At 53.4% G+C, this 20,724-nt stretch overlaps 1 protein-coding gene across 2 annotated transcripts; it reads left to right on the top strand.

Moving 5' to 3' along the window:
- Positions 1 to 3,683: 3,683 nt before the first annotated feature.
- CACNG8 (calcium voltage-gated channel auxiliary subunit gamma 8) lies at positions 3,684 to 18,854 on the top strand. 2 transcript variants are annotated; one of them, XM_059905727.1, is made up of 6 exons: positions 5,775 to 6,042; positions 15,374 to 15,457; positions 16,474 to 16,614; positions 18,103 to 18,566; positions 18,645 to 18,727; positions 18,827 to 18,854. In XM_059905727.1, exons 1-6 carry the CDS (start codon positions 5,865 to 5,867, stop codon positions 18,852 to 18,854), a joined length of 978 nt encoding a protein of 325 aa, XP_059761710.1. In that variant the 5' UTR covers positions 5,775 to 5,864. The 2 variants fall into 2 exon arrangements, with proteins under 2 accessions (XP_059761709.1, XP_059761710.1); XM_059905726.1 differs by adding an exon at positions 3,684 to 3,733 and having other exon boundaries at positions 5,579 to 6,042; positions 18,103 to 18,854.
- The last annotated feature ends 1,870 nt before the right edge of the window (positions 18,855 to 20,724 follow it).

Below are 20,724 nucleotides of genomic sequence, written 5' to 3'. Positions count from 1 at the left end.
AATGCACAGGACAGCGCCCTCCCCACGCCCCGCCCTGCGAATTACCCAGCCCAAATGTCAATAGTTCCGAGATTTAGAAACCTCAGCTTATGTGATCAGCTTCATGCTGTTTTCACCCTTTCAAAGTATTTGTTTTTGTGTTTATTTATAGTTCCCCCATTTAGGATATAAACACCCCCCCTCCCCCCACCAAAGAACAGAGAAGCAGTGAAAATAGCACAGGTTCTGGAATCTGAAGACTTGATTCTGATTTCCGTTGTTACCGCTTCCTATCTGCAGGTTGTGCTTACCTCTCTCAGCCTCGCATCTTTAAAATGGGGGCTAATAAGAGAACCTGGAAGACCTAGTCCGTGCAGGCAAATCACTTAGAGTCTGTAACATTCAGCACTCAGTTTATATCAATTACCATTATTGTCCCCAGCTGTATCCTTCTCCCTGGCAAAAGAACGGGGCGGCTGAGCAAATGTTTCTCAAACGAATGAATTCCAGGCCCCTTCCCTCGAGGCTGGTATTTCTCTGCTTCTAAACCAAGGGTGTCACAATGCTTCTCTAAACTCCTTTCCCCTGAAGAAGTTCCAGTGGAAATCTGAGATGCTCCTTCAGGGGAGGTGATTGAATGTGTGGGGAACTCAGGTTTTTTCTGTCTTCTGTCAGCCCCCAAAAGGGAGGAGCTGACACAGGAATGGTGAAGTGGCTCTGAAGTTCACCTATTGCTGACTGTTGCTGGCAACGCCCCACAAAGAGGCTGCTTCATCTCCAGTGCTGACTTTGTATTTCCCGGGTGATCGTGGGCAAATCGCTGTGCATCTCCAAGCCTCAGTTTGTTCACCTATAATATGGGAATATCAGTGCCCACATTACAAGGATTCTGCAAGAATTCTGTGAGACAGTATGCAAACTCCCTAGCCCAAGTCTGTGGTTATGGCTAGCTTAATTTTTGATCACATTCCTGTGAAGACACAGGCTTGAAATAACTGCTTGTCTAGAGCAGCATGCAAAGACCTTTTCTCACCAATGTTCCCGTTTAATTGCAGGCAGTTTTTGCACCCATTATAACTGAGTCTAGAAGAGAGGAAATGTTTTGCCCAAGGTCACACAGTGGCTACAAGGCATCTCTGAGATTTGAACCCAAGACCAAACTTTCTGACTCTCATCTGAGATTTTCTCCCTGGAGTTGTCTCACCTTCTACCCACTGGCTAGTTCTAGAACTTGCAAATCCAGTCTTCTCAAAACTGTTGCATAGCCCTCCGACCCAACCCCAGACAGACTTCTTTAAAACTTATTTCCACTCAAGCTTTGCACATCCTACTTTTCTCCTCACTCCCATCCCCATCTTGGGGGAATCTAACTCTTTGAGCTAGTGGTGAGTAGCGGGTAAGAAGAAAAAAAAATTCTTGGTGAAACTCAAAAGGCTTTCTATCCTTGTAAATTTAATATAATTTTATTTTCAGTGGCTCTTTGCCCTTGCCACTTGGTGGGGGGGGAATGGTGGGAAGACTCGGGGAGGTGGAGCTTTCCCTTGGATTTTGGGAAAGGGGAGAGAGCTCCTGGGGTCCTTTTTAAACGGCCCTCCCCTCATTTCCGGCCGCTGCTGCCAGCCTTGGCTGGGCGCCTGGATCCTGTTGCTATGACGACAGGAAGAGGCGGTGGCGGCGGCAAGCGATGCTGTGGAGAGATGGAGGCTAGTGGGGGTGGGGGGTGGCTTTGAAATGGGGATGGGGGTAGGGAGCAGGGGCTGGGGATGCGGGTGGGGGAGGAGGCAGGGGTATCCTTTATCTCCAGCCTCCTTCATTCATCTGAGACTGGCCCCTCTCCTATTTTTCTCCGGCTTCCTTTTGATGCCTCCCCAGTTTCTACCTCTGTCTCGTTCCCTGGGTCTCCCTCTCTCCCAGTCTGAGTCTCTCCCCATCTGTGTCTCTCTTTGGGTCCCTCTCTTTCCTTCTGCACCTGCCTTTCTGTCTCCAGGCACCTTCTGCCACTCAGACCCCTCTCCCCTAAATTTTTAAAATTTTCTCTCTCTTCTCTCTCTCTCTCTCTAGCATTCTTCTCTCTGTTAAGACCTTTGCCCCATCCCCAATTTCTCTCCCCACTTTATTTCTTTCCTTCTCTCCCTCTCTCTCTCTCCCATCCTCGCAGTCTCTCTCTGTCTTTCTCTCCCCATCTGTCTCTCCTCCCCCTCTCTGGGTGACTCTCTCACTGTCCCTTCTTTCCTTCTGTTACCCAGATCCTGACCCCCCATCCTCTCCCTCGCCCCAGTCTTTCCCCATCCCCCATTTCTTCCCCAGTCTCTGCGTTTCTCTGTTTGCATCTCTGCCTCTGTCCCCTTCTCTCTCTGGATATTTCTCTGTGTGTGTGTGTGTCTCCCTCTCCAACTTCCTTCTGCTACCAGCCGCTGCCTCCCCCAAATTTCTCCCTCCCCCATTTCTGTTTCCCCGACTCTGGGTCTCTCTCTTTCCGCTTCTCCTGGCTCTGTCTCTCTCCCTCCCTCTCTGGGTCTCTCTCTTTTTCCCCAGCTTCTTTCTGTCACCCAGACCCTGCCCCCCCATCACTTCCCTCCCCCCCATCCATCTCCTCTCCGTGGCTCCCCCATCCTCAGCGGCTCCCCTCCCCCTCCCTCCCTCCTCCTTCCCTCTCTCGTCCTCCAGCTCCGCACTTTACCCAGCGACACGGGAACCAAATTGTCTCCTCACCTTTTTTTTCCCCCATCCCGACCCCCTCTCCCTCGGGGCCCGAGCTCAGAGCTGCCCCTCAGCCTCCCCTCCCACCTCAACACCCCCATTCCCCGGACGCCTCCTCATCTCCACCCCCCAACCAGGTCGGACGCCTGGGTCCCTCGCTGCTGGGGGAGGGGAGCAGTGAGAATTGGGAGCCACAAGGGTTTTTCTGGGGGGGTTGCCGACAGGGGGGCTCAACGTCCCCTCCCCCGTGCATCGGAGAGTTGACCTATCGTTAACAGAGGTGAGAGAGATCTTTTTATTAATCGGAGGTGGGTGGATGTAAAATGAAGGCTCCGTGACCCCCCTAATTCTGGAGGAAGGAGCTGGTCCCCTTCAGAGGGAGAGGGGATGATGACCCCTCTCACATCCCGGAGCTTTCGAATTGGGGGGTCCCCTGCTCCCTCCTTTGCTGCCGCTGACAGATGGACTAAAGGAAGAACCCCTAAAACCAAGCAGAGTGCCCCCCAAATCGAAAAAATGAAAAGATCTTCGAATCTTTATATGATGGAGAATTTCCATCATTCGCCTCCTCTCTCCATCCCCTCCTTATCCCGGGTCCTAGGGGGCCCAGCAGGGGAAGGGGTACATGCTGCGGTCACAGGCTCACCCTCCCACCCCCCTTGGAGGCAGAAATCTGCTAGGACAGTGGAGGTGGTGGTGCTGGTGGTGAGGGGGCACAGACGCGGGGAGAAGAGGCCGAGAGATGGAGAGGAGAGGAAACTCAGCGTCTTTCTGGAGAGGAAAGACAGGAAGGGGCCAGAAGTGAGGACAGGGAGGCTGGGGATGTCAGCGTCCAGGGCACTGTTGAATGGGGCCAGGGCAGGGGCCGTGCGTGGGCAGGCAGGAGTGGAGGTGACGAGAGAACACACGTGTGGGACACTAGGCCCAGTTGCCATGGAGACACCCCCCCCATAGACAACCTTTCCAACACCCCTCCTTGGAGCAGACCCAGTGAGGGCCAGCTGATGGGGGCGGAAGAGGCCAAGGTCACCCTGGTACTGGGACCCAGAATCAGGTTGGTTGGTTTGTTTGTTTGTTTCCTCCTCTAAGGCTTCCAGGCTCTTAACTAGAATAGGGGGTTTGGGGGAAGGAGTCTAGGATAGATAGAGTGAGCGGTGGAAGCTGGTAAGGGTTGCATGCCTGGAAGGAGGGTTGGGGTAAGGTGGAAAAGGCAGGGCAGGGGGCGTGGTGATGGGGTGCCGTGGGAGCGGAAAATGAGTGGACCCTTGGTGGGTGCAGAGTGGGAAATTATTCCCAATTGAAAGAGAGTTGTGGTCTTGTGGATCCAAGTTTTTCGAAGGGGCACTGTCTACGGAGGGGATCTTTTGAAATTCGGAAGAAAACTGAGTGTATGGTGTATGTTCCTGCACAGGTGAAATAGAAGGGGGAGTTCTGGGGGTGTTCCCAGGAAGGGAAGTCTGAGGGAGACATGAAGGGGATTCTCCTGAGCAGAAGCCATGCTGGGAGCTAGAGTAGGTGCAGGAGGGTGGCAAGAGTGAAGGGGATTCTTGGTGATGTAAGAGAAGTCAGGGTGGGGGTGGGGAGGCTCTTATAAGTTCAAGAGACAGCGGGAGGTCGAAGTGAGCTGGGGAGATCTGGAGTTGGGGGGTTCATCCCCATAACAAGGGCTACAGAGAGGCGATTTGGAGATCGTGGGAGATGGTGGAAGGGCAGAGGAATGGGGTGGGGGGATGCTGGGTAGAGTTGGGGGGATTTCCTTCCGCAGCAGTGAATATACAGGTCAGAGCTTGGGAGATTTCTGAATGGAGAGGAATTTGGGGTCTGGAGAAAGGGATTCCTGTGAGTAGAAAATGCCGTGCAACTCACGGAAGAGATTTTTCTTAATGGAGGAGAAAGTGATGGCTCTGATGAGTTTGTCTGAGTTGTAGAGCTACTGAGGACCAGATTTGGAAGACTCCTATAAGCAAGCGAAAGAGTGGGGTATTTTCCTTGAGTCAAAGACATAGCAGGGGATGGGAGAGTGGTCCAAGGAAGACAAGCGGGGCGGTTAGAGGGAATGTGATGGAGATGGGGGGCATTCTTCTAAACCAGGGGGTCCAACGGTGTTGGATTCTTTAAAAGAATCCCCCGGGGGAAGTTTTAAAAACCTAGATGCTCAGGGCCACACCCCAGACCAATGAAATCGGAATTTCTCAAGTATCAGTATCCTCTGGTGGTTTCAAGGTGCCACCAAGGTTGAGAACCCTGGTCCAGAGCCATAGGGTTCTGAGTGGGGTAGGGGTTCCCATGCCGAGGAGACCGTGGAGGTGGGGTGGTAGTGATGACACCCGTGTGGTTTTCTGAGCTGTGCAAACTGTGGGGGTGAGTTTGGAAGATCTGGGTTTTGTTGTGTTTGTTGTTTTTGGTTTTGTTTTTTTCAGCTGAGGAGAGATTGAGAGATTTATTTTTCCTAAGTAGAGGCCATAGTAGGTGAAGAGGTGGGCCTTGCAGGGGAAGGTAGGGAGTGGGTAGAACTTTATGAGAACATTTTATAAGAAATGAGGAACAGGACAGGGGTTCCTGGGGAGGAAGAGGCACTGGCGGCTGGAGTGAGGGACGCTTTCCCTGTGGGGAGGACGGTGAGACCAGGGGGGGCAGAGCTGGAGGGGCCTGGAGGCGTGTCCTACGACACTCTCAGGGATGCCTGGGGTATGTCTCAGAGTGGGATTAGTGGGAAGAATTTCTTGGACACAGGGAGATTGTTTTTCAGAGAAGTGGCAGTGGCAAGCAGAGTGGAAGGAGTTTCTTCAACCGAGGAAAGAGTAGGGTTTCTTTGGGGGGCTGGGGTGCAGGTAAAGGGGTATCCAGGGAGGTGAGCCTTCCTGTCTAATCCTTTATCTCGCTCCCTGCCCTCCACCAGCTGGCGACCATGGCTGCCTTCTGACCCCGTCCCCGGCCGCAGCCTCTTCTTCGCCGCCCCCTCCCCAGCCCCTGGCCCCGGGCCCCCCACTTCTGCCTGCGCTGTGACCCCCCCAGCCGCCGGCACGGCCCCGCCCCCGCTGCCCCGGTGGTGGCCCCCGGCCCCCCGGCTGCCCGTGGTCAAACTGGAGTCGCTGAAGCGCTGGAACGAAGAGAGGGGCCTCTGGTGCGAGAAGGGGGTGCAGGTGTTGCTGACCACGGTGGGCGCCTTCGCAGCCTTCGGCCTCATGACCATCGCCATCAGCACGGACTACTGGCTCTACACGCGCGCCTTCATCTGCAACACCACCAACCTCACGGCCGGCGACGACGGGCCCCACCACCGCGGGGGCAGCGGCTCCTCGGAGAAGAAGGACCCCGGCGGACTCACCCACTCGGGCCTCTGGAGGATCTGCTGCCTGGAAGGTAGGGTGGAGGGGGCCTCGGCCTTGCGCGCCTCCATTTGCGGCCCCGCCGCTCGTCCCCTCCGCGGCCGGCTGGGCTTCCTCCCTGGGAAATCTCCCGGTTTCCTGCGGTCCCCACGGCGGGTCTCCCGCCTCCTCCTGCTGCTTCTTGCCACTCCTGCCCACACACACACACCACCCCCCCCGCCACTCCTTTCCCGTCCTTTCCACTCTTCTCTGCGTCCTGACCCTCTTCTGAATCCCGCCCCCCTCGCCTCGACCCTCCCCATTCACGCCTCTCCGTCACTCGGCACGTCCTGCGCCCCCTCCGCTCGCGACGCCCCTAATCGTCTCTTTCCCTCATCCGTGGGGAAAGCCCCCTCCCTCCCTCCCTCTCAGCCCTGTGGGTGCCTGGCCTCCCTGCGCGAGGGGCTCCCTCTGCCTCGATTCCAGCCCTGGCACCCTCTGCTTTTCCTCCCCGCTTCCCTCTCACCTTGATCTCGACCCCGCGCCTCCTTGCCCTTTGCAGCTCCTCTCCCCCACGTCCTACCTCTGCGCTCTGAGCGCCCCTACCTCCTATGGCCCCAGTCACAGCGTCTTCCCCATCTCCTCCGTCCCTGTGGCCTCACTTTGGCTGTTTCTCTCCTAGAACATCGTGCCCTAACTGCCCATAACTCATGGTCCTCTCCTCTTCCCTCTGTGGCTTGTCCTCCGGTAGGTCTTGTCCTGCTTGCCTCTCCCATCAGGCCTCCCAGCCTCCCCCACTAGTCCTGGTCCTCCGCGGTCTTTAGATGGCTCTGCCTCATCTTCCCTCCCTTCATCCTCCCTTTGACCTCCTCCTTCCAGACCCTGTTTCTTGACGCTGAGGCCACCGCCTCTTCTAATCTCCATCTTTGTTCTTTGCTCGGTCCTACTCTCCTTCTTGCAGACTCCCTCCCAGCTAGCTCCCTCGGCCTCCCATCTCCCCACGCCAGGCCTCTTCCTCTCAGCAGCTCCTCTGTCCTGCTCTCAGCTTTGCCATTTCTTTCCACGTAGCATGGAAGTGATGGGCTGGGACGCAGGACACCTGGACTCCAGTCCTCCTGTGCATCTAGCCCCTGTGTGATTGCTGTCTGGTCACCTCCCCAAGCCTCAGGGCAACGTGAAGGAGTGGGACCAGCCAATCCCCAATTTCCCCCTCCGGGGCCAAAAAGATCAAAATCCCTTCACTTCTCTTTTTATCCCTCTCTTTTCCACATCTTTTCCTCCTCCGTTTTGCTGGGCACTCTTTTTTTTTTTTTTTTTTTTTAATTTTTGGCTGCGTTGGGTCTTCATTGCTGCGCGCGGGCTTTCTCTAGTTGCGGCGAGCGAGGGCTACTCTTGGTTGCGGTGCATGGGCTTCTCATTGTGGTGGCTTCTCTTGTTGCGGAGTGCGGGCTTCAGTAGTTGTGGCACGAGGGCTCAGTAATTGTGGCTCACGGGCTCTAGAGCGCAGGCTCAATAGCTGTGGCGAAGGGGCTTAGTTGCTCCGCGGCATGTGGGAATCCTCCCGGACCAGGGCTCGAACCCGCATCCCCTGCATTGGCAGGCGGACCCTTAACTGCTGCGCCACCAGGGAAGTCCCTTGCTAGGCACTCTTGATGAGCAAGGAATGTTATTATCTCGTTTAATCCTACGGGGGGGGGGGCAGTGCACCACCCTCCTGTTGTGGATGAGGAAACTGAGGCTCAGAGACGTTAAGCCACTTGCCCAAGGTCACCCAGCTGTGACTGGGGAAGAGCCAAGAGACCTCAGGTCTGATGGATGGGATTTGCAGATATGCTTTGTCTGATGTGCGGAGTGTTTAAAACTGAAACCAAAATCTGAATCGGTTGCCAACATTTAAAAATAGGGAGATTGCACATTGAAAATCCGATTTCCAGCTTCTTTTGAACTAGTGGAAGATCTGACAACATGGGGCCGGTATCCTGCAGTGGCCACGGTTGGCTGGATCTGAGTAGCAGCTGCTTCCTCAGATCAGGCATGAGGGTCTCCCTTTCTCCAGTCACCTCTGGTCCCTATTGCCTCACACCCATCCAATTTTCTCATTATGTTATAATTTGACACCCAGTTTCTCATTATACACTGCTGGACAGTGTACAACAAATAGTAATCATTCCATGTATTCATCCCCTCCTCAACAACCACTATTTATTGAGCTTATACTATGTGCCAGGCACTGTTCTTGATTCTGGAGCTATAGCAGTGGAAGGAGAAAAAAACCAACAACAAAGAAACCTGTTTTTTTTTTTAACTTTTTATTTTATATTGGAGTATAGCCAATTAACAATGTTGTGATAGTTTCAGGTGCACAGCACAGGGACTCAGCCATACATATATATATATCCATTCTCCCCCAAACTCCCCTCCCATCCAGGCTGCCACACAACATTGAGCAGAGTTCCCTGTGCTATACAGTAGGTCCTTGTTGGTTACCCATTTTAAATATAGCAGTGTGTACATGAAAGATCCCTGTTTTTATATGTCTTATATTCTAGAAGGAGAGACAGATAATAAGGGAGATAAGTAAGTACAACATCTAGGGTGTTAGAGCTGAGTGCTAAGGAGGAAAATGAGCAAGGGAGGGGATGGGAAGTGTTAGGGGCAAGGGTGTGAAACTGGAGAAATTGGAGATAAAGGAGACTGAGCAGGTGACGTCTGAGGGGTGGGCTAAGTGAACCCAGAGATGGAGCCATGTGGCTTCTGGAGGGAAATGCTTCAGGCTGTAGAAACATTGCTCAGGCTCTGCAGTGGGAACGTGCCTTGTGTTTGACCATCAGGGGAGGCCCGCGTGGCCCAGGCAGAGCTGGTGAGCAGGAACGTGGTAAGAGGTGCAGTCAAGGCGATAACACGAACTCCCAGGTCCTGGAATGTAATTTGCTTTCCGCATCGGGGGTTCGTGAGTGGAGTGACAGGAGCTGGCTTAAAGGCTAAGGGCATCGCTCTTGCTGCTGTGTTGAGTATTCAGGAGGAGAGGAAGAGGGAGAATGGGAGGTGGCTTATCTGGGGTGGGAGCCGTAGAGTTTGGGTTTGAACTGCGAGTATATTCTGCCGCTGCAGCGGGCAGGAATTGCTGATGGGGCAGTTGTAGGATATGAGAGAGAAGTGTCGGGGTGTCTCGAAAGCAGGGTTTCCCAACCTCAGCGCTGCTGACATTTGGGGATGGATAATTCCGTGTTGCGGCAGTGGGGCTGGGGGTGGGGGGTGCGTCCTGCGTGTTGTAGGATGTGTATCAGCATCCTTGGGCTCTACCTTTTAAACACCAGCAGCATCCACCGGTGTGGACACCAAAATTGTCAACTGTCTCCAGACTAGGAATAAAATCGCCCCTAATTGAGAGTCACTGCTCCAAGTCTGTGGCCTGAGCACCGGAGCACGTGGTGGGGTAGGGGTGGGGGAGATTCATCTGCTGGAACAGCTGGTATTTTATCGTATTTGTTTTATTTTCTCTTACCCAATTTATTATAAGGAGGGCTATCACGAGCTCAGTTTTGGACATGTTAAATTGAGGTGCCTTTACCAAAAAAATTACAAAAAGAAATTGAGGGTGCCTATTCGAGATACTGTGTAGGACAGGAGTCAGTATAGGAAAGGACCCACAAAGTGCCATACAGTCAATTTCTTAGGCTTTGTGGGGCGTGCGATCTCTGTTGCTGCTACTCCTTAAAACAGCCAGATATGATGCGTGAGTGGATGAGCGTGGCTGGGTTCCAATTAAACTTCCTTTACAGGCACTGACATTTGAATTTTACATCATTTTCACGTACCACGAGACAGTCTTCTCTGACAGTTTTTCAATCATTAAAAAAAAAAAAAAAAAAGTAAAACCCATTCTTCGCTGGATTTGGCAGGCTGGGTTCGGCCCGTGGGTCATAGTTTGCTGACCCCCTGATCTAGGATGTTAGCGATATGATATATGAGGTCAGAGTTCAGGGGAGAGTCTGGGCTGGTGGGCGGGTCATGGCATGTGGATGGATGAGCAGAGACAGAAACAAACCAAAAAATTAGTTGAAGGGCTGAAGCCTGAGCTAGTCCAGTATTCAAAGACGATCAGAGAGATGAGGAGAGCCAGCAAAGGGAGCTGAGAAAGGAGTGACCACAGAGGTTTGGGGAAAATGAGGTAAGTGGGTCCTGGGAGCCAAAGGAATTGTGTTAAGCAGGGGGTAAATGAAGGTAGACTTTATTGTTATAGGCATCATTCATGTGTCACTGGATGCTCACAGTAACCCTGTGTACCATGTACCACTATTACCCCCATCTCCTAGAAATGAAAGCTTAAGGCTCAGAGAAGGGAAGCACCTTTCCCAGGTCACACAGCTAATAGGCAGTAGAGTCTGGATCTGAATCCAGGTCTCTTCTGTTTCCCAGGAGTCAAGGCAATATAACCACTAGCCTCCATCCTATCGGGGATCCAGGGGTGTAGAAACTGGTCCCCCCCCCCGGGCCGTTGTCCCCTGAAGACGCTCTGTCCCCAGGAATTCTTAGGTCCCATCCTCATCTCCCTCCAAGTCTTTCTGAGAAGTGCAGTAGAAAGTAGTGATTGGAACGTAGACTCTAGAACAAGACTGATTGGTAACAGGGTTACCTCCTGTCTGCCATGCACAGAAAGGTGACATTGAGCCATATATTCTACTTCTCTGTGCTTTATTTCCATCATCGGTGAAATGGGGATTATAATACCCCCTAACCCACAGGGCTGTGGAGCAAATTCAATGAGTTATTACCTGTAAAGCATTCAAAAGGCCAGCAGGCACAGGGTAAAGGCTAGACTATGTAGTTTATATTCTGTTCTTCTTATTATTATTATGAATTCAGATGACCAACCCCTGAGTTTCCCCTCCTTGATAACCCAGAAGTCCCAGCCTCCCAACCAGCACTGCCCAGTAGAAACATCACACAAGCTGTCTATATAACTAAAATGTTTCTAGCAGTGGCATTAAAACAAGTACAAAGGGGAAGGTTCAATGAATCTAATTTAATAAATACAATTTATACAGTATAATACATTAATATAAAAGTTAGTAATACATTTTATTTAACCAAGCGTAGCCAAAATATTATTTTAACATGTTAGCAATATGACGATTATTAATGAAATAGTATGCATTTTTCTTCATACCAAATCTGAAATCTGGTGCCTATTTTACACTCACACTCCGTCTCAATTGCCACATTTCAAGTGCCCCAGAACCAGCCCCAGGGCTGGGGGATCCGTATGGGTCTAGCTCTCTTCTTAGGAACTTCAGCCTCCAGAATCTGGACCCACAGCCCAATTTATTCGAGCGGACTATATAAAGCCCCTGTGCTCGGCACTCTGCACGCCTTATTATCTCACTGAATCCTCCCAGTTGCTCCAGGGGGAAGGTATTATTATCACCCGAGTCTGTCAGAGCAGGAAGCTGAAGGCCAGAAAGGGGAAGTGAGTCAGCCACGTGGCCACCCAACATACGAGGGGCAGAGCCCTAGTCCTCACCGCAGCCCCCACCCCTACACAACGCCCCCCATCCCGCTTCCCCACTCCCCCCACCGCCGCCTGCCCGGGTCTGTGCTAGGCGGGCCCTGGGGAGACTCAGAGACGCGTCACCACCATCCCTGCACCTAAGGAGCTCCCGGCCCAGCCGGTCGGATAACACGCAGAGGCATGCGGCATAACCCCCGTGCATTCTGCGCTTGACTCTGTCATTCGTGTGTCACTGAATGCTCACATACCGCATGCGGTCGCTATCACCATCCTCATCTTCCAGACGAGGAAGCCGAGGCTCAGGGGTGTTCAAATCCCCAAAGCCACACAGCTGGGAAGTGGCAGCCCTGGCATGCGAATCCCGAGAATGTGACTCCAAAGCCCGTGCTCGTGGCCACCATAACCACTGCACTCTACTGCCATAAATATGCTCACCTCTGGGACTTCCCTGGCGGTCCAGTGGTTAGGACTCTGCGCTTCCACTGCAGGGGCGGTTGATCCCTGGTCGGGGAACTAAGACCCCCGCAAGCCGCATGGCTTGGCCAGAAAAAAAAGAAAAAGAAAAAGAAAAAGAAAAAAAAAAAGCTCCCCTTTGAGGCCCAGAGTCTCCTCCCCATGATTCACCATCTATAGAACTGAGCAATTTCTTCAACTCTATGCCTCAGTTTCCTCACCTGTAAAGCAGGGATACTATCACTGCCTAGTATTTCTAAGGGCTGGTCATGCATACTGTGTTAATACCTACCTGTCAAATGCTTGGAGCCGTGCCTGGTGTGTGGTTAGCCCTCAGTAAGTACTAATTATCATTACTGCCAGCGTGGCTAGTCTGTGGAGAGTGCATGCCGTGTCTCTCCATGCTCAGTCTCACTGAATTATCATTCACGTTTTGAGAGAAGTACTATAATCCCACTCAAGAAAGGAGAGAACTTGACCCCCCCCCCACCACACCATACTGGGTGTGCTGATGGGTATACGTCTGCACTCAAAAGGTGTATCTTCATTCATTCATTCATTCAATGGCTTTTTTTTTTTTTTAAGTAAAATGCACAGAATGTGAAATGTACCATCTTAACCTTTTTTTTTTTTTTTTAACTTTTTTTTTTTTTTTAATTTATTTTTGGCTGTGTTGGGTCTTCGTTTCTGTGCGAGGGCTTTCTCTGGTTGTGGCAAGCAGGGGCCACCCTTCATCGCGGTGCGCGGGCCTCTCACCATCGCGGCCTCCCCCGTTGGGAGCACAGGCTCCAGACTCGCAGGCTCAGCAGCCGCGGCCCACGGGCCCAGCTGCTCCGGGGCACGCGGGATCCTCCCAGACCAGGGCCCGAACCCGTGTCCCCTGCACCGGCAGGCAGACTCTCAACCACTGCGCCACCAGGGAAGCCCCATCTTAACCATTTTTAAAAGCACAGTTCAGTAATGTTAAGTAGATTCACATCGGGTACCCAAGCTCCAAAACTTTTCATCTTTCAAAACTGAAACTCTGTACCCGTTCTTCCCTGCTCCCAGCCCCTGGCACTCATCATTCTACTTTCTGTCTCTGTGAATTTGATGACTCTAGATATCTCACATGAGTGGAATCATACAGTATTTGTATTTTTGTGACTGACTTATTTCACTTTGCATAATGTCTTCAAGGTTCATCCAGGTTGTAGCGTGTGTCAGAATTCCCGTACTTTTAAAGGCTGAATAATGTTCCATTCTACGTATATGCCACACTTCGTTTATCTGTTCATGCATTGATGGACACTTAGGTTGCTTTTGGCTGTTGTGAATAATGCTGCCACGAAAATGGATGTACAAATATTTCTTAGAGACCTTGCTCTCAATTCTTTTGAGTATATACCCAGAAGTGGACTTGCTGGATCATATAGTAATTTTAATTTTTTGAGGAACCTCCATACTATTTTCCATAGCGACTGCACTATTTTATATTCCCACCAACAGTGCACATGGGTTCCAATTTCTCCACATCCTCACCAACACTTATTTTCTGTTTTATTTTGTTTGTTTGCTTGTTTATAGTAGCCATCCTAATGGGATGGTGTCTCATATCCATGAGAGGGTATTTCACTGTTGTTTTGATTTGCATTTCCCTAATGATTATTGATATGCAGCATCTTTTCATGTGCTTGTTGCCCATTCAATCATTCATACATAAAAATATTTATTAAGCACTTACTATGTGTTAGGCATTGCTCTAGATGCTGAAGAGTGGTGAATAGCCTATAAGCTTACATTCCAGTAGGGGCAAACTGCTGTGTGTTTGAATTCTGCTTCCACCACCCATCAGCTGTGAATTGACGAACCCTTGTTATGCCTCTGCTTCCTCATCTGGACAATGGGTATATGGCGTGGTATCAGCTGAACAGTTAATTGTGTTCCAGGCAAAGTGCTAAATCTCTATACCTGGATTCAACCCTCACAACAACCCAGTGAGGTAGGTCCTAGTAGCCCCTTGTTATAGGAAAAGGGATTGAAGCAAATTGGCCCAAGTAAGGCCAACAAGGTCACAGAATAAGGACATGATGGATTCAGGCTTCATTATCAAGCAGAGTGACTCCAATTCTCAATGTTTGGTCACTGCACGACACCAATAACATTATCTATTTCATCTATTTCGTGGATCTCCTGTGAGCTCCGGATGAGTTAATCCACCTAGGAAGCACTTAACAAATGGTAGCTCTTAGTGGAATTATTCACTGCCTTATAGTCCTTCTTTCCAATCTTTTCCTTTACCCCCATTTCTTTCCGTGTCATCTTTTGCCTCGAATCTCCCCTTCTGTCATCCTTATATTCATTCATAATTTAATTCTTTCAACACTCATTTCTTGAGGCCTCCTTTGTGCCAGGCAATGCTAGGGACACACGGAGGAATCAGACCCCATGCCCTCCCCCTGCAGGAACTCCTAGCGTGCTGAAGAAGAAGATCATAAATCAAACCAATGCATGCTAAAAAGGTGGTAGTGCAGGGAGCTGCTACACCCCAGAATGGGTGGGAGGTGTGCGTGTGTGTGTGAGCGAAAGCTTCCTCAAGCCGGTGTCCCGTGCACTGCTCGCTTGCAAGGGTAAGTTTTTCGCCAGTGAAGAATGTGAGAATGTTCTGCAGCATTGGGCAGTGGCCTGGAGGTTGGAAGGAGCCTGGAGAATTGAGGAAACAAAATGTATTTAAATTTATACTTATTTATACATCGGCCTGCAGCTGTGTAAGGATGTGGGTTCTGGGGCGGGGGGGAGGAAGGGGCTGAGACTGCAGGACCCCTGGAGGCATACTGCACCCCTAGCGCGCCTCTGCTAGCTCCGACCTCTGCATCTCCTCCCAGAGGACCCCAGGTGCAGTGCGCAGAGAGCCGGGGAATCCCTCTCCCAAATGGAGGATTGAAGAGACTACAACCCCGGTGACCCACTGGGGCTCCTCTCTCCTCACAATTGGACTCGAAGACTTCATAGGGCCTCATGGGAAGTGTAGTCCTCCTCGCCCTCTGCCGCCTCTTCGTTTTCCCACGCATTTTCAACCGATTTTGAGTTGAAGGGTGACGACATGGCTGAAACCAACGCCTTCTTTCTTACAGAGGTGGAAACAGAGGCCAGAGAGACTGTCCCCGTACAGGTTACAGGGCAAAAGTTCTTGCGGCCTTTTAGTGAGTGTTGGATGATTTCCTTCCTTCCTTCCTTCCTCCCTTTTCCTTTTTTCTTTTTTTAACTGGTAGGGAAACTGAGGCCCGGGAGGTTGAAAGTTTGTCCCAGGTGCACAGACAGGCTCAGGAGCCAGCACTTCCTGTCTCCCAATCATAAGGGGTTTGAGGAGGGGAGGGTCTTTTCTCACCCGGGGTTCCCCCACTCTTAAGTGCCCACGACTATCACCCCCATTCCCCTCCAGGGTTGAAAAGAGGCGTCTGCGTGAAGATCAACCATTTCCCGGAGGACACGGACTACGACCATGACAGCGCGGAGTATCTGCTGCGTACGTGGGGGTCGGGGACAGAGTCGGGGGGCTGCCGGGCTTGGGCAAGTGCGAGGGGAGAGGGGGCTGTGCTGCGGCACTTAGAACCACACGCAGAGATGAACCTGTCAGCCAATCCAAGCCCAGATACTGAGATCGTCTGGTCACCGATTGGCTCAGCGGTCTCTCTCCCGCCCCCTCCTCTCACCTTGGGGCGGGCTGAGAAGGGATCCCGGGAGCTGATTGGCCGTCGTGATGGCCTGGGTACTCGAGGCAACTCAGCGCAGTGACTCCCTGGGTTGGGATTGGCCACTGCGCCCTGGGGCCCTGAGGCAATCTGCGGCGCGGACGGGCCATTCTAGGAAGCTGGCTCGGGAAGCCTGTGGTGGGATTGGTAGCTACCCCAAGAACGCGGCAAATCCGGAGTTATGATTGGCTGCGGCCTCAAGCGGGCTCAGAAATCGCACGATCTGGAGACGATGGAAAGGACTGTAGACAGAGGGGGAGAGAGAGAGAGAAGGGAGAAAGTAAGAGAAGAGAAACCCAGAGCTACAGATGAAGCCAGGCAGAAAGGGGGGTGGGTGGGAGGGAGAGAGGTATTTAGAGATTTGATAGAAAGATCTGGAGGAAGGAAAAAATGCGCAGAAGAGAGGAAGGAAAAGAGCGTGCGAGAAGGAAAAGGAGAGGGAGAGGGTCCACAGAGAAATAGAAAAGTTCCGAGGGGAAAAAAAAGAGAGAGGGAGAGTGATTAGAGAAATAAAAGGGAAGAAAAATATGCCAGGAGAGAGAAAAATAGAGGAAGAAAAAGACACAGAAAAAGAGAGAGGCAATCAGATCGAGAAAGAGAGAAATTTTAAAGAGGAGAGAAAGTGAGACAATAACAGAAAACAACCAGGCAGAGAAGGAGAATTGTAGAACCAGCGAGAGAGAAGCGGAGACGGAGGCAGCAGGAGGCGCGGAGCGCCGGGCGGACAGGCGGCCGTGTCTGACGCCCTGGTTCCCACCCCACCTCTCTCCCCATACTCTCCTTTCTCCAGGAGTCGTCCGGGCCTCCAGCATCTTCCCCATCCTCAGCGCCATCCTGCTGCTGCTCGGGGGCGTGTGCGTGGCGGCCTCCCGGGTCTACAAGTCCAAGAGGAACATCATTCTGGGAGCAGGGATCCTGTTCGTGGCAGCAGGTGAGAGGCAGAGGGAGGGGGCGGCCCACCTGCGAGCGCGCACGTGTGTGTGCGCGCGCGCGCGCGCCTGCACAGCTACCCTGCCCGGGCGCTGCCTGGGGCCCGGAGCCTTCCTAGGCTCTTCCCAAGCTCCATCGCCACCCGCTGGGCGAGGTAGGTGTCGCCTTACGGTAGTCTTCTGGGCGAGTGAACCCAGCACAGACAGGTGTCTGTCTACCGCGTAATCCGGGATGCCAGGAGTTTAGATTCCAAAGCTCGCGGTCCAGGAGACGGAAGGGGAGGAGCTTGGGAGAGGGGGTGGGGCCTTGAGGCTGAATTGCCGTCTTGAAGACAGAGATGACAGACCTGAGAGGGAGAAAGTGATTTGGATTCAGATGGGGAGGAGCCTGCTCTAGGGGGCGGGGCCTCGTGGGCTCCGGTGTACCCAAAAAGGGTCTGGTCCTGCGAAAGCATCCAGACCAACTCGGTAGTGAGGCAGGGCATTAAGGGGCGAGACCCCCTTTGTACTCGAAGTGAGTAGTATTGGGAAATTCGAGAAGTCAGAGCCTTTCTGAAGGGATGGAATCCAGAGGAGAAGGGGGAGGATTTAGCATAAACAGCAGGGGATGCTTTGGAGATGGATCTGCAGGGGGTGGGGCTTGGAGGATTTGAAAGACCGGGCTAACTACACCTGGGACGGGGGAGGAGCCTGACCGCGATCCTCAGGGGGCGGGGTTTAGCAAGCTGGAGGCGGGGCTTAGAGTAGACGGGAGACCTGCTTTAGTAAGAGTAGCATGGGGAAGGCCTAGAATAGATGATAATCATGAACGACTTCAGATCAGCCAGAGTCAGGGCCTAGAGAGTAAGAGCGGGATTACCTCATTAATTAAACGAGAAGAGGGTGAGGCCTAGGGAACACCAAGATTTATAAAGTTAAGAGTGGAGTTAGACCAATCAGGGTAGGGCCAGGAAACCCCAGCCAGGGTCATCTTATCAAGGGCAGAGTTTAGGCCAGCGAGGGAAGGGCTTGGACCATCTGGGGAGGAGTTTAGACCATCTGGGGCAGGACTTGGGCCATCCCGGAGGGATCTGGACCATTAAGGGTGATCCTAAACCTTCTCGGGTGGGCCCTGGACCAACTGGGGCGGAGTTTAGACCAACCAGGGTGGGCTTTCGACCAACAGAGTAGGACCTGAATTAGCTGGGGATGGTGGACCATCCGAAGCAGGATTTGGGGCCCTTCGGGGCGGGGCCTGGGCCACCTGGGAAGAAATTTAGACCATCTGGGAAGGGGCTTGGACCATCTGAGGGTGGAGCTTAGGCCAACATGGCGCGGGGCCTGGGCTGGCCAGTGGGCGGGGCGGTCTGGACCATCTGGGGCGGGGCCTAGACCATCGTGGGTGGAGCTCAGACCAGAGCGGGACAGGGCCTGGGCCGGCGGGGACGGGCCGTGGGCGGGGGCGGGGCCAGGGGTGGCCTCGAGGCTCCCGTCTGACCGTCCCCGCCCAGGCCTGAGCAACATCATCGGCGTGATCGTGTACATCTCGGCCAACGCGGGCGAGCCGGGCCCGAAGCGGGACGAGGAGAAGAAGAACCATTACTCGTACGGCTGGTCCTTCTACTTCGGCGGGCTGTCGTTCATCCTGGCCGAGGTGATCGGCGTGCTGGCCGTCAACATCTACATCGAGCGCAGCCGCGAGGCGCACTGCCAGTCTCGCTCGGACCTGCTCAAGGCCGGCGGGGGCGCGGGCGGCAGTGGCGGGAGCGGCCCCTCGGCCATCCTCCGTCTGCCCAGTTACCGCTTCCGCTACCGCCGCCGCTCCCGCTCTAGCTCCCGCTCCAGCGAGCCGTCGCCGTCGCGGGACGCGTCTCCCGGCGGCGCCGGGGGCCCGGGCTTCGCCTCCACGGACATCTCCATGTACACGCTCAGCCGCGACCCGTCCAAGGGCAGCGTGGCCGCGGGGCTGGCTAGCGCCGGTGCCGGCGGCGGGGCGTACGGCGGCGCGGCGGGGGGCGCGGGGGGCGGCGGCGGCGGCGGGGCGGGCGCCGAGCGGGACCGCGGGGGGGCGTCCGGCTTCCTCACGCTGCACAACGCCTTCCCCAAGGAGGCGGGCGGCGGCGTCACGGTCACGGTCACCGGGCCGCCCGCCGCGCCTGCGCCCGCCGCGCCCGCGCCCGCCGCGCCAGCCCCCGGGACCCTGGCCAAGGAGGCCGCCGCCTCCAACGGCAACACGCTCAACAGGAAAACCACGCCCGTGTAGGGGCGCGACGGGGGGCGCCGAGGGGGGCGTGTCCGGGGCGCGTGCGCGGGCGCGCGTGCAACGAGGCTGCCGGGGGTCGGGGGCGCCCCCCTCCTTCCCCGTGAGCGCGCTGGAGACTGCTTGGTGCTCCCCCGCGCCCCCTCCCCACCTCTCGGGCGTGGGGGAGCGCCCGCCACCCTCCGAATCAGGGACCCTGAGGGAGGGGGAAGGGAAGGGAGGGGGCCGTTGGGAGGGAGCGTCGTGTTTTATTTATTTATTTTTTGTGGGGGGGAGGGGGGAGGGCTGTGGTGTTTTCTGCAGTTTTGAGATGTTTTCTTTTTAATGTTTTGCTGTGTGCATGTGGGGGCGGGGCACGGGGGAGGGACTCCCAGCCCAGCCCAACTCCTGGAGAGGGACCCATAACACACGACTATATAGTTATACCTGCAGACTATATATATGCTCTATGTAAAGAGACAGAAAGATAAAAGAAGGGATGCAGAAAGGCGAAGTGACAAGGGACAGACGTGGGCATTCGTTCACTTCTTCATTCATCCTTCCACAAGGGTTTTAAAAGCACCTGCTATGTACCAGGATGGCGCTGGGGAGGGAACGTAAACAGTCCCAGAGACAGACTTGATCATTCATTACCAGCAATTTATTTGTGTACTTAAGTGCCAGGCATTGTGCTGAATGCTGAGCCTACAGAAGGAGGGAAGTCAGATAGGGTCCCCAACATCCTCATAGAGTTTACACCTTGTGCATGAGACAGACGTTAATCCAAGAAATGCATACACCACAGTAAGTTACAATTAGGGCAAAGGAGAAATCCGAAATGCTACAAAATGCTCCTGCAGGGAGGCTTAACCCAGTTTAAAAGGAAGGGATATTTTAGCTAACACAAAAGGATGACAAGAAGCCAGCCAGGTGAAGCTGGAGGGAAGTGTCTTAGCCAGAGAATAGCATATGCAAAGGCCCTGGGGCAGGAAGAGCTTCCAGAGAAGGCTAACATGTACGTAGTGAGCCACATGCAGATGGAACAAGATGAGGCTGGAGATGAAGGCAGGGCCAGACTGCCCAGGGACTTGTAGGTCAGGTCAAGAGTTTAGATTTAATTTGAGGGCAGTGGGGAGACATGGAATGGCTTTAAACAGGATCATAACATGAATGGTACAGAAAGGGAGGAATGAACTCAGAGATGAGAGTGAGAGGCAGAGACATGCTGAAATACAGCATCAAACACAGGCACTGGCCCTCCAAACTCTCACTCGTGGGAGGGAGCAGACAATCACACAAATACTGAAGCACAGGCATGGTGTCTGGTGTGCAGGAGAAACACTAGGACTTAGAGATTCATGTTTCACTCATCCATTAATTCAGCCATTCACTCCTTGACGTTTTTGAGCATCTGCTAACGTACCAGGTAGTGTATTGGTATCAGGATCCCCACTGGTGCTCTCAAGGAGGAGTCAAAAACAGAACTCCAGGCAGGGCAGTCGGTGCTGTAACAGGGACCAGGATGGGCAGCTTGACCAGAGAAGAAGAGACAGAGTGACCAACTGCCAAGAGTGGGTAGTACTTGGGGAAACTTCCTGGAGAACATTAGACCCAGGCTGGGTTTCAAAAGGATGAGTGATGAAGGGGGTGAGGAAAGCTTTCATGGGAAAAAAAACAACTCGAGTCGGCTTGGGGGGGATATAAGAGCATGATGTATTGGGGACAGGGCTCATCCTTTGGGGATGCAGAAGGTCAGGGTAGGGGTGGGAGATAAGACCAGAGAAGCAGCTAGAAGCCAGAGTCTAAGGATGCTAGGGTTCCAGGCTGAGGAGTTTGGACTTTATTCTGAGGGTAGCAGGAGACACGGGAGAGTTTGCAGCAGGTGAAGAGCAGG

The sequence above is a fragment of the Balaenoptera ricei genome, chromosome 19, assembly GCF_028023285.1.
Source record: "Balaenoptera ricei isolate mBalRic1 chromosome 19, mBalRic1.hap2, whole genome shotgun sequence".
Lineage (NCBI taxonomy): Eukaryota > Metazoa > Chordata > Mammalia > Artiodactyla > Balaenopteridae > Balaenoptera > Balaenoptera ricei.
The sequence above is the reverse complement of the archived record's forward strand: the minus strand, read 5'-3'. Positions and strand labels throughout refer to the sequence as shown.

Bases quoted from the DNA above. Each gene is read 5' to 3' on its own strand.
- CACNG8 (XM_059905726.1), top strand. From the start codon at position 3,684: ATGGGGGCGGAAGAGGCCAAGGTCACCCTGGTACTGGGACCCAGAATC. The intron at 6,043-15,373 runs GTAGGGTGGAGG...ATTCCCCTCCAG, and splicing joins GAGGATCTGCTGCCTGGAAG to GGTTGAAAAGAGGCGTCTGC. The intron at 16,615-18,102 runs GTGAGAGGCAGA...GTCCCCGCCCAG, and splicing joins GATCCTGTTCGTGGCAGCAG to GCCTGAGCAACATCATCGGC.